Genomic DNA, 12,006 nt, shown 5'->3' with positions numbered 1-12,006 from the left:
CAGAGGGATGACTTCATCATGATTTCCTTTCTCCCTCCCCCTACTCAGACCCCGCCACTGCCACACCCCACTCATGCACCATTCATATTACATGGCAGTAGGATAGCACGTCTTTGAACCAAATTAGCTGTCATTGCAACCCCTTAATTCCCAACAGACAGTGGGGGTAATTTAATCAGTCGGCTATAGCCTGCAGGAGAGCACGCATGCAGACATCCAAATTCATACAATAGAGAAAAATTATTTTATCATCTGTCTCTTGTGACCACACAAACAAATGCTTTAAGTGAGTCTGGGGAGATACTTTCTTCTCTTTGCTACATCAGCCCCGCCTTTGGCAACTTTTCCTGTACACCTGTCAATAAATAAAAAGAAATTGAAGGAGTTCAGTAGGTAGAGATTTTCTCAAGATTATTATCGCAGCTTTTAATTACTGTCCATACTACATCTGTATCTCAGTTAATGTTTAGAGTTCATCTGAGCTTTGTTGTGACCGACTTTTTCTACTGGATTAAGTTAAATGAAGCCTAATCCTAATGAGCGCATTTGAAATTACCCAGATCGCTATAATAACTGGATTACATGGGCTCCCCCTCATTTAAGACACCCCTCCTCTTCTTAAAAATATCAGGGGAAAAAATAGGATGAGATGGGTTGGGTGAAACTGACGAGACTGAAAATGGCTGAAAAGCAATAGGACGACTTTGTGTATTTGAGCATTTCTTTCTATTGTAACTCTTTGTGGTCTTTCTAACTTAAACAGACCCTTGTCTCACAAATTCAGGGAGTGGACATTGGTTAATGAATCTGTCATTATTAAGTTAAACACACACGCACACAAGCACTGGTGTTAACAGTGTAACTAATGACACATGCACTGAACAAAAGCCCAGCTGTCACTCTAGAGGCTTAACAATTATGCATGAATATTCATGGCAGCCACGAGAGCGACAGAAGGTGAGCTTGGCTTTGCAAAGCGTGGTCTTTGTGGAAGTCAGTGTGGAGTCAGCTCTTTCACCTCATCTCCTTTAGCCTTAACAGCAGCTTTAGGAGCCTGTTATTAATTTAGTATGGTTAACAAAACATGTCATAACTTCTGAATTAATGCTAAAAAATAATTTAAGAAAATAAGAGTCAGAATCTGCTTGACTAACAAAGTTAGAAAACCTTGCACTGATTTGCTCTCAGTCATATTATTATTGCTAAAAATGGAAATTCATACGGAAACCCGAATTATGGCTTTCATTTTTGAAGATACCTTAAACGTTTCTCTATATTAAAACTGCATGCAGCTAAAACCAGGTGGGCAGCTTTATGTATTTCTTTATCAGGTTATGAGGATCAAATCACACTCTGACCACAACCTGCTAACATTAACTCCAAGGAAAGGTAGAATTGTCTTAAACGAACTGCTGCTAAGTAGTGATTTTGTTTATTATTACTAATTTTGATTGACATTTAATGACAGTTGTTCTAATACATTTGTTAACCATTGATTGGGTTTCATTTATGTACGTGTATTGTTTTTCTGCACAAACACATACATATGGGCACTGTATATTTTTATGTATTAAATTTTATTGTATAGAATATACAATTGAAAGAATAAATGAAAAAAAAACATCACAGCATGACTCTACTTTAAACGGCCAGACGGTGGTAGTAATCAGCCATTTAATTAGAGCACGTTGACTACATGGTGAATCGTTTAGATAGGCCGTGTCAGTATGAGCCCGCCTCTAGGGAAATCCGATTGGAAGACGTTATGCCATGAGAGAACTCCGTTTCTTATTGGACAAGATACCCTTCACTCCGCGGTGATGGACTCCAGACGGCTAGCTGTTTCGAAAATGAAACTGGCTTACCTCTGACTTTGATAGGTAAAGACGAGAAAACGAAAATAAAACGCTTCTTTAAAAAATTTCAGGCGATTCACTCTTGCGGCCGGACACAGCGGAGGCTCAAGACACAAACGGTAAGGATAAGATGATGCGAGAGACGGGGGGACATTTTTTTGGGAGTCAGGCCTTTGCTGTCAAACCACGACAACAACAACACCTGATTCGCTTCTCCTATTTTAGCTTCAAGCTAATTACGGTTTACTTACAAGCGAGTGTAAACATGTGCAGACGTGATTGTTGACCCCCTCTGACGAAATACTGCTTAATTCTCTGTCCAAGCGGTTTGTTGTGGTTTTAGATAAGACAAGCAGGAGAAAGGCTCACAGAAAACTGCTCCTCCTTTTTTTTCTTTTTTACAGCGGGATATGTTCAGCAAATACCATACCAGTTCGGGGCGTGTTGTACTGGAATGGGGGTATGTATATTTCGTATTTCCTGTCATAGATATGTCTATATTTTTTTCTTGGTGTATTTTTAGGGGCCTCTTATAAGCTACCTATAAGCAAAGCATTACACCACAATGTGTTGTTTATCGTGTGATAAGCCACAGCTTACATGTAAAATAAGTCTTTCTTACGTCATGAGGAGTGTTGGTCTTCTTTTCATGTAATTTTTGTGGGGTTTTCTGGGGGCTTTGGGCGTTGGTGTCACGGCTGTAACACAATAGTCAGACCAAAGCTTGAAGGACTGTGTTTTTGTTTGGTTTTACTTGGTCATTCGGGTATATATTACTTTGTGTCGCATTCAGACATTCTAAAATTGTTGCTGGTATCTAATGCATAAAGATATTGCCCTATCTGCTCTATGGACATATTTTATATATGCACTTTAGGCCAACTTTTATCTGCTTCCAACATGTATCATGTAAACAGAGTGCATTTTGACCAGTAGACCTAGTTTTGAATTCCCGAGTAAGTACCTACATTCATCTTCTGTCTGTGATCCTGACCTTTGGCCTTCCTTCCGAAGGGTCAGCAAAAATGGCATTTATCTGTACAGTCAATAGGCAAGGCAAGGCAAGGCAAGTTTATTTGTATAGCACAATTCAACAACAAGGTGATTCAAAGTGCTTTACAGAGACATTAGAAACAAGAACAAATAAAAAGCATGATTTAAAATTGATTAAAACAAGCAAATAAACTAACTAACTAATTAACAAACAAACAAACAAACAAACAAAACAGTATATAAAATCAAAACAGATAAAATCAGAACAGTAGATAAAATCAGATCAATAATGAATAAACCAATAAAGAGTTATACTTGAGGTTAATTCTGGTGGACTTTGTGGATGTTGTAACCTGTATAGCGTGTTTTCTATAATGTATGGGTCTCAAATTTAGTTGATCTTTAACCAAGATATGAGGTGTGGTCGTACATATGCAGTGATATTTATGCAGAAAATGAAACTTAGCAGTGAAACCTGGTCACGTTCTTTAAAATTTAGAGCCATAACTCTCTCCCCTCCTTTCTACAGTCTGTAGCAGCAAGTTTGACAACTCGGTGAGACTGAAGCTGCTGTCGGTATGGCACACTTTGACACAGAATACCAGCGCCTGGAGGCATCATACAGCGACTCTCCCCCGGGAGAGGAGAACCTGTTGATGCATGTGCCTGAAGGAGTTAAATGTATGATACACATGCACAAATCACAAACAAATATAAGACTTTTTCAAAAACGCATGCCCCTTTTGTCTTATATTCACAGTGATGCCTCAGAATAACAATGTCACTAACTGGAAACAACTCTTTTGCAGCTCAATGGCACCACATAGAAAACCTGGACCTGTTTTTCCAGAGAATATCCTTTGAAATAATTTTGGCACATTTCTTGCTCACCACATTCTGAATTGCGCTGCACTTTCTTACCGCAGATGGATTTAGGATATTCCTTAACACTTATTACGTCTATAATCTGCATCAAAAGAATGGATTCACTTGTATGCTGCTCGGAGAGATCTTTGAGCTGGTGTATGTATTCTCTCCATCACAAGTTGTATTTTTCAGCAAATTTAACATTAACTTTTATCTGTAGAGTATACTGTGTCTTATGTCTGTCTTCATATTTTCTATTTCTCCCTGTCTTTCTTCTTTACCTGGCACCGCTCGCTTTCTTTCTCTATGCAGTCAGCTGCTGTTTGTGGTTGGCTTTACAGTGTTCCTTGCTAACTGTGTGGATTATGACGTCCTCTTTGCCAACAAGTTTGTAAATCACACCGATTCGTCTAAAGTCACCTTGCCAGATGCATTCCTCCCAGTGGATGTCTGCAGTGCAAGGTGAGTCTAAGACTCTGTATTTGTTAAAATGTCCTTATGGTGTCTTTTGCATAGACAGTGCTCCAGCTGTAGTTCAAAACAATAATAATATTTACCGTATGCTGTGCTTGGTGGAGCCCCTTAGTTTATTGACTGCCTTAAACTACACATTTTAGTCCTTCTATCTTTGAGACAGCTTTTTCTGATTGGTTGCAACACCTCAAACAGAAGATTTAACAGCAGGTGGGTGGGGCATCTATACTTACAGCCATGGCTTTGTGTGGCTGAGATGACCATGTCAAGGACATCTGCCCTAAATGATGTCATACAGAGACTAGATTAAAATAGAATATCTGACATCAAGCTTTTAGAGCAGTCTGAGGTTTATGTTTACATGCTGATGTTTTGACCATTTTAGATATGAGAATCCAGACAGAAAATGAGGAAAACATAAAAGGTCCACTTTAAGTCTACCTTAAATCTTCACTATATTATCTTCAGAAAATATTGTAAAATAAAGCCTCCAGTTTTCTTTATTTTTCTGATAAATATGACATTTTGTTGAAGCACTGCTTCAATACTGGTAAATAATAACATGTCTTTTGGTCTACAGAATCCGAAACAATGCATTTGTGATCTTTGTGCTGATAATCTCCGGGGTGTTTTGGCTACATCGGCTCTTTAAATTCATCTACAATGTGTGCTGTTATTGGGAGATCCGATCCTTCTACATCAACGCCCTTAAAATGACCATGGTGAGTTTTTTGTGGGACAGTTTGTCCTGTTGACATTAGAAACCCCTAATAATGTCTGTTATTTTTGCCAAGAATAAAGCCCAATTCCTAAGCTTTATAGTGCTTTTGTGCTTCAGTCAGAGCTCCCCTATGCAACGTGGCAGGAGGTTCAGGCCAGGATTGTTGAGATCCAGAAGGAACATCAGATCTGCATCCATAAAAAGGAGCTGACAGAGCTGGACATTTACCACCGCATCCTCCGCTTTAAGAATTACATGGTTTGTATATTTGCAGTGAAATGTTATTAAAGATTTTGGTGGATGAACACCTCCTTTCAGACATAACAAAATGATGTAACCTCAAACCAAACCTTTCTTCCTGTACTTCTCTAGGTTGCCATGGTGAATAAATCACTCCTTCCTGTGCGATTTCGACTTCCTGTACTTGGGGAGTACGTGTTTTATACTCGGGGTCTCAAATACAACTTTGAGCTCATCTTCTTTTGGGGACCAGGTCTGTCATCAGTTATGCATGTGTGCTTTTGTATACGAGTTATATCCTGTGTAAGTAATTGATCTGTTTATGAGAAGAAACCTTTATTTAAACTCTGATGATTTTGATTGTTTTCATTCCTGCAGGCTCCCTGTTTGAGAACGAGTGGAGCCTGAAACAGGAGTATAAGAGGGGAGGGAACAGGCTTGAGCTTGCAGACAGGCTAGCCTCTCGTATCCTGTGGATCGGCATTGCAAATCTGCTGCTGTGTCCAGTCATTCTTGTGTGGCAGATCCTTTATGCCTTTTTCAGTTATACTGAGGTAAATGGTTTACATATGAATTAACTAAGCCATTTCCTTTTGCATTTAATAGTGACGACAGTGCTTTGTTTTGTTTTTTTATCTGTGTTTGTATGTAGGTGATCAAGCGAGAGCCTGGCTCTCTGGGGGCGAGATGCTGGTCTCTGTATGGTCGATGTTATCTGCGTCATTTCAATGAGCTGGACCACGAGCTCATGTCACGCCTCAGCAAAGGCTACAAGGTCAGTGCACCAACTCATCTCCTGCACATCTTTGATGCTCATACCTACCTTCTTATTTTGTAAAAGCTATGATTATAAAGGCTAATCCGTAAATCTGGCAAATCTGTAAATATATGAGACCAATTGGGATTTTTCCTGTAGATAAGAGCAAGGAAAAAGATTTTTCTGGTGCTTCTCATTCATTGCCTGTAGAGTTAATAATCAACCCCATTTCCTCCTCCTTTCTTCCTCTTCTTTGTACTCTGTTCCTGTTTCATTCAGGCTGCATCCAAGTATATGAACTGTTTCCTTTCACCACTGCTCACAGTGGTTGCCAAAAATGTGGCATTTTTTGCCGGGTCTCTTTTGGCCGTTCTCATCGCCCTGACCATCTATGATGAGGACGTTCTTGCAGTGGAGCATGTGCTCTCATCAATCACACTCCTTGGAGTGTGTATCACAATCTGCAGGTAAGGACTGATGGTGAAATAATTTAATGGGAAGTCTGAATAAGATAAAAACCTAAATTTAAATGTGTTCAGTGGAGAAGAAAAGTAAAATAAAGGGTAGAAAGCAGAATAGCAAGAAACCGCTAATCAGTCCAGCTGTGTAAAACTAATTGAAACTTTATAAATCTATAAAATACTAACAATATTGTAAATTAAATTGCATACATCTGCTACAAACTAAGACTATAGGACCCAAATCTCATCATGTAGAATATCAACCATTAACCCCGAGCCATTTCTTTATTGCCCTTTTAAAGCTACTCATAGTTGTAATCCCTTTAATGCTCTTTTGCATCTCGTTCTTCTTCCTACTTATGCAAGGAAGATGGATTCCTTGCCTTAAGCAGCTTCTGGCTCTTTTACATCTGAATTCCAAAAGTTAATTTGACACAGTTAATTATTTTGCGCTTTCAGCCATCCAAAACACTGAAAAAAAACTATGCATATGTGTAATTTATTATGAATGAAATTAATAATTTTTTAAAAATATCCACTTTTACTTTACTTAAACAGTTCATTCTTGTCTAATATGCATCTGTTTTCCAAAGCTTTGTGTCATCATACATATCTCAGTAAATGTGGAAAAAAAAGACCGTCTCCACCACTTGTCTTTCTTTCTCTACAGGTCATTTATTCCTGATAAACATATGGTGTTCTGCCCTGAGCAGCTGTTGCGGGTCATTCTGGCTCATATCCACTACATGCCTGATCACTGGCAAGGCAATGCACACAGATACGAGACCCGAGACCAGTTCTCCCAGCTGTTCCAGTACAAAGCAGTGAGTACAGAAACTTAACTATGAATAAACCTTTCTAAATGCATTTATTTTTTCAAATTATACACTGAACATGTCATTACCTGAAAACTGACTGAAGGACAATTAATGGAAGCCAATCATTGTTTTTAAAAAACAAAAACAAATTATGTACACATGTTCTGCTCCTGCTTACTTCTGCCATGCTCTGCATGCTTTTTCCAGCCATTCTTTTGTAGATTTGCTGGTGTGTTTGGGAACTATGGCCTGTTGCAAGGGACGAGCTTTAGCTTGAAACCTCATATTTGACGCTAGAATACTTTGGAATACAGAAACATTCAGGCGCTCACGCTTGCTTATGATCAATCAAGTGCATTTGATTAGCAGCACTTGGCCGCCGCTTACCCTTTTAAGTGATATGGAAGCAATAAGGGAGCACATAGGTATTCATACACTCCTCCTGCATTTTGGCTTCGTTTATGTTAAAGAAATAATGACATGGTGTAATATCCCGTGTTTTTGTAGCTCATCTAAAGTTACCTCATTTTAAGACTTGCTGAGGCCCAGATTATTTTTATTACTTCCTGATATGTAAAATCTTAGAACTGAGAGAAGGTGCACTTTCTTTTTACCATGAAAGGCTTCTGAAGATTTTCTGCTATTTAGCTATTAATTACCAGAGACTATGGCCTGAATACACACACCACCCACCGCTAATAGTGAGCTTCACAATCACTGTCATTTGCATTCATGTCTCGTAGGGATTGGAAAATTAGCAGATTCTAGCTATTGACTGTGGGGGTCTTTAGTCCCATGCTGAGGAGCATATTATCACTGCTTGTTAGAAGTAATTTACTCTTCCCTTGAAGATTTTTAGTGCTGAAAGCAACGTTGAAGTTTAAATTTGAATGTGTTCAAAAAGAATAAATTTAGCATAACACTTTCCTCGTTTTCAGTGTGCAGTTTACGCTTTGTTTTCCTCCAGGTGTTTATTCTAGAGGAGCTGTTAAGTCCAGTGGTGACTCCCATCATCCTCATCTTCTGTCTAAGGAGAAAGTCTTTGGAGATCATTGACTTCTTCAGAAACTTCACTGTGGAGGTGGTTGGGGTGGGAGACACCTGCTCCTTTGCTCAGATGGACATTAGGCAGCATGGACACCCTGCGGTGAGAGACTGTCACAACGCAGCCAATTTTATGACTAAATATGTAGATGTAAACACAAAGTGTTTATGTATAAACTATGTGGTGTTATTGATTGATAATTAATCCTCCCTTTGTAGTGGATGTCAGAGGGGAAGACAGAGGCATCTATCTATCAGCAGGCAGAGGATGGGAAGACGGAGTTATCGCTGATGCACTTTGCCATCACTAACCCCCAGTGGCAGCCTCCTCGAGAGACCACACACTTTATCAGCCAGTTGAAAGAAAGAGTTCACAGAGAAGCCACAGGGGCTCCTTCAGACACACATCCAATGTCTCTGTCAGAGTCTGAGGTAGGCTGATGAACTACCATGCATACCCAAGTATGAAAGTGGTGATTAATTAATGTAATTACATTTTCACTGGTAAAAATTTATTTTCTCTGTTGTCTTTTCTTTCTTTTTTAGCCACGGAGTCTCATTGCAAACCTCTTGACAGGTCCCTCCACACTGGCCTCAGTTCATTTTGACCGGGATATTTCTTTAGCAAATCATGCAGCAGCTGGCATAAACGATGGGGGGTCCGCCTTACGCTCTCTTTCACCAATTAGCAGCAGCCTCCACTTGAGAGGCAGCTTAAGTGCAGCTCACAGGGCTGCTGGCCATACTAGCAGAACAATGGCAGGCTCAGGGTAGGAAAGATACTCTTTCAGTTATACTAAACTCATGTTCTCCTTCTCTTTGCCATTTCCTTGTGTCCAATTTTCTCCACATTTGTTCTCTCCTCCGGTAGGACCGACGCTCGAACTGTGAGCTCAGGCAGCAGCGCATGGGAAGGTCAGCTTACAAGTTTGGTCCTATCAGAGTATGCCTCCACTGAGATGAGCATCCATGCACTTTATATGCATGAGGTATGTGCGTGCATAACAGAGGTATTATGAATATTTCACAGATCTCATCCATCTTTATCCATCCTCATCTTTCTCGCTTTTATTCCGAAGCTCCATAAACAGCAGTCTCGTGGCGAGATGTCCCGCCATACCTGGCACAGACAGGAGAGCGATGAAAGCAGCGACAGCATCCCAGATGAAGTAAGGAGCGAACCCATTCCCCATTCAAGAAATTTCCCTCGATCGCACACTTTCCCCACCACAGTTCCCAGTCCTAGTGCCATTCCCACTTCAGCTTCAGCCACCAGCAGCACCGCTCTGGGCCAGGAGAGGCCAACAGCACAGAGCAGCAGTCAGAGACACCACAGTGGACCTACAACTGGTATCTATGTTTTTGGTTGCTTGGTATTCTTTTTAATGTTATTAATTTTAAGGTTATTATAATAAATCTTTACTTTTGCAGTAGCATTATTACAATGAATGGAAATATAAATTAATAAACTTTAAGAAAATGTGTTCATTTTAGGAAGAGGTGTGGGAGCTGTGTCAGGACTAATGTGAAAATTTGCCTGCAGTGGAAATACTGTAATTCTTCAGTTCTACTTATAAACTGTATATAAAAGATAGATGTAGAGTCTGGAATTGAAAAGAAAGCTGATGCAAAGTGCTTTAAACCTGCATCCTTTCAAAAGGCCATAAGGAAGCGACTCAAAAAAGAAGCCAGTTGTGGAGAAGTCACAGAAGTGTGTTAAATCTTGACTACCTGTCTGTTTGTTTTGAAGACCCGTTTGGTACAGGGGTAAAGATAGTGAGGTCAGCACGTGTGCCAATGGGGGGATGGGCAGAGGATGGTCAAACAGCGCAACGACACCATGAACCACTACCAGAGGAGAGTTTAGAGGATGAAATGCCTCCTCACATACACAAGGTGAATGCTCTTTCTTTCTGTGTGTGCTATTGAATGTTAATTTGTCTGTATTCACTGCAAGTAAATGAATATTTTGTTCTTTCTCTCACTTTAGGTTACATAATCAAGCCATGTGAATACCTGCATCTGCCCTTCTATAGAGCCCACAACATTGATCCTCATCCAGACCCTTTTCCAGGACTGAACATCTGATCTGACATAATGCAAAAGCAGTAAAACCATCTGAACAGGTTTAGATAGTTATTGCCTTTGGTCATTCGAATACTTTGTGACTTTGCGACATCAATGATATATTTAACAGGCATTTGGAGTAAACATGTTTATCAGAAGAGGACCTTCAGGATCAAGTTATTTCTAATAGCCACTGTGCACATCAGATTACACTACACATATTTAACATCACGTGGGATGAAAGTGCGTATGCTGTGGAGACACAGTGCTTGTGAACACCAAGCACTGCTGGAAAGTAAATAGTTTGCCCAAACCAGACCACAGCAGTCCGGACTGTGCTGTCGACCACTTTTGCAAACATGATAACATGAAATAAAGAAAATGAAGAATGTCTCCATAACAATGAAATGTGTTTAGACAGATGCTGTTAAAAACAGAGACTTTCATTGTGTATATTTGTTCTTGTACTGATAGCAGCAGGGTGTGGATTATACCATATACTCTGCATTTCAGCTTGCATTTTGCCTCTTGGAAAAAAAGTATGAAGATCTCAACTCTTATAAAATTCACATAATATTTTTCATATCATCTTTTAATTTAACCCTTTTCTGCATTAATTGCTTTACAAGAGATTTTTCTAAAAATGTCCCAAAGCCCAGGAATCTGGATGCATTTGCACAAATTGATGTTTGTTTAAAAAATGAATTGTACTGATTTGAGTTCTGCATGCAAACATGCACTGTGTTATCAGGTTATTTCACAGCAGCCCAGGGGAATATTGAATCCATTTTGATGTGTTTGCAGACACTTTAAAATCTGATGTCACCCATTTTTTCCCCCATTTAAATATTTGTCAACAGACTTATAGACTAATAGTTCAGTAGAAAAACAAGGCTGTCAAGGCATGTAATATTGACTTCTGCCATACTAAAATCTCCCAAAGTGCATGGACATCACATATTCATCCTTCTGGAAAGTTCAAACTTGATGGCACAGCAAGAAACTCTACCATATCCAGTCAGAGCATGGAAGCACTCTGTTCCCCATGTCAATAAGCCAGGTCTTTACACTGGGAATGATGCACTTTAATAAGTTGCTAATGCAGAGTGTCACTTAACTTGGATTGTTTTGCATCTGTATATTTTCGTACACATATTGTTAAATTATTTTTATTTTTCAAAGGGATGTGCCAAGGTGATGATGAAGTACTGTCGATGGAGACTGAAGTGATTAATGTTAATTTGAAGGTGATTAGCGTTTTTGTTGGTTTATATTATAAATCTTGTAAAATACCAATTTGTACAGCTGAAAATTCGTCTATTAAAACGATGCAATGAGTTTGTGTGTGCAGTGAAAAACAAACTACAAACATGATACTGGTGTCAAGCCAGCCTCCAATTCAAGACTTGCAGTCAAGCCAGCCTCCAGTTTGTTTTACGTTCCCTGTGTATTCAAAGTATTACGGGAATGGATGTGGAAACCGGATTTCAAAATAAAAGCCAACTTCGAGTGAATTAACAGATATGTTAAGAACATAATAACATATAATTTAGGCTTCTTTTTTTTACAAACTCTAATGTTAGATCTATATGACACAGCCTTGTACCCTAATTGTGCCCTGTCACTATCAAGGCCATCTTATTTTGGATTTCAAAGTAAAAGCCCTGTGAATCTTCATTTTTGAACTACTCTTTCAATGACTTAATAA

At 39.3% G+C, this 12,006-nt stretch overlaps 1 protein-coding gene across 1 annotated transcript; it reads left to right on the top strand.

Moving 5' to 3' along the window:
* The first annotated feature begins 1,811 nt into the window (after nucleotides 1–1,811).
* Nucleotides 1,812–11,636, top strand: atg9a (ATG9 autophagy related 9 homolog A (S. cerevisiae)). Its single transcript, XM_026152336.2, has 20 exons — nucleotides 1,812–1,975; nucleotides 2,261–2,316; nucleotides 3,379–3,530; nucleotides 3,659–3,702; nucleotides 3,808–3,872; nucleotides 4,029–4,178; nucleotides 4,771–4,912; nucleotides 5,029–5,169; nucleotides 5,284–5,404; nucleotides 5,530–5,705; nucleotides 5,804–5,926; nucleotides 6,188–6,375; nucleotides 7,040–7,193; nucleotides 8,155–8,334; nucleotides 8,451–8,663; nucleotides 8,778–9,001; nucleotides 9,103–9,220; nucleotides 9,311–9,581; nucleotides 9,982–10,127; nucleotides 10,222–11,636. Exons 3-20 carry the CDS (start codon nucleotides 3,428–3,430, stop codon nucleotides 10,228–10,230), a joined length of 2,568 nt encoding a protein of 855 aa, XP_026008121.1. The 5' UTR covers nucleotides 1,812–1,975; nucleotides 2,261–2,316; nucleotides 3,379–3,427; the 3' UTR covers nucleotides 10,231–11,636.
* Nucleotides 11,637–12,006: the final 370 nt, after the last annotated feature.

The sequence above is a fragment of the Astatotilapia calliptera genome, chromosome 19 (genome assembly GCF_964374335.1).
Source record: "Astatotilapia calliptera chromosome 19, fAstCal68.1, whole genome shotgun sequence".
NCBI classification, from domain to species: Eukaryota; Metazoa; Chordata; class Actinopteri; order Cichliformes; family Cichlidae; genus Astatotilapia; species Astatotilapia calliptera.
This window is presented reverse-complemented; position numbering and strand designations above follow the sequence as displayed.

What these genes read in the sequence shown, in the direction of transcription:
- atg9a (XM_026152336.2), top strand. Translation starts at nt 3,428, where the DNA reads ATGGCACACTTTGACACAGAATACCAGCGCCTGGAGGCATCATACAGC. An exon ending in GTGGATGTCTGCAGTGCAAG is followed by an intron (nt 4,179 to 4,770) that starts GTGAGTCTAAGA and finishes TTTGGTCTACAG; the next exon opens with AATCCGAAACAATGCATTTG. An exon ending in GTGTGTATCACAATCTGCAG is followed by an intron (nt 6,376 to 7,039) that starts GTAAGGACTGAT and finishes CTTTCTCTACAG; the next exon opens with GTCATTTATTCCTGATAAAC.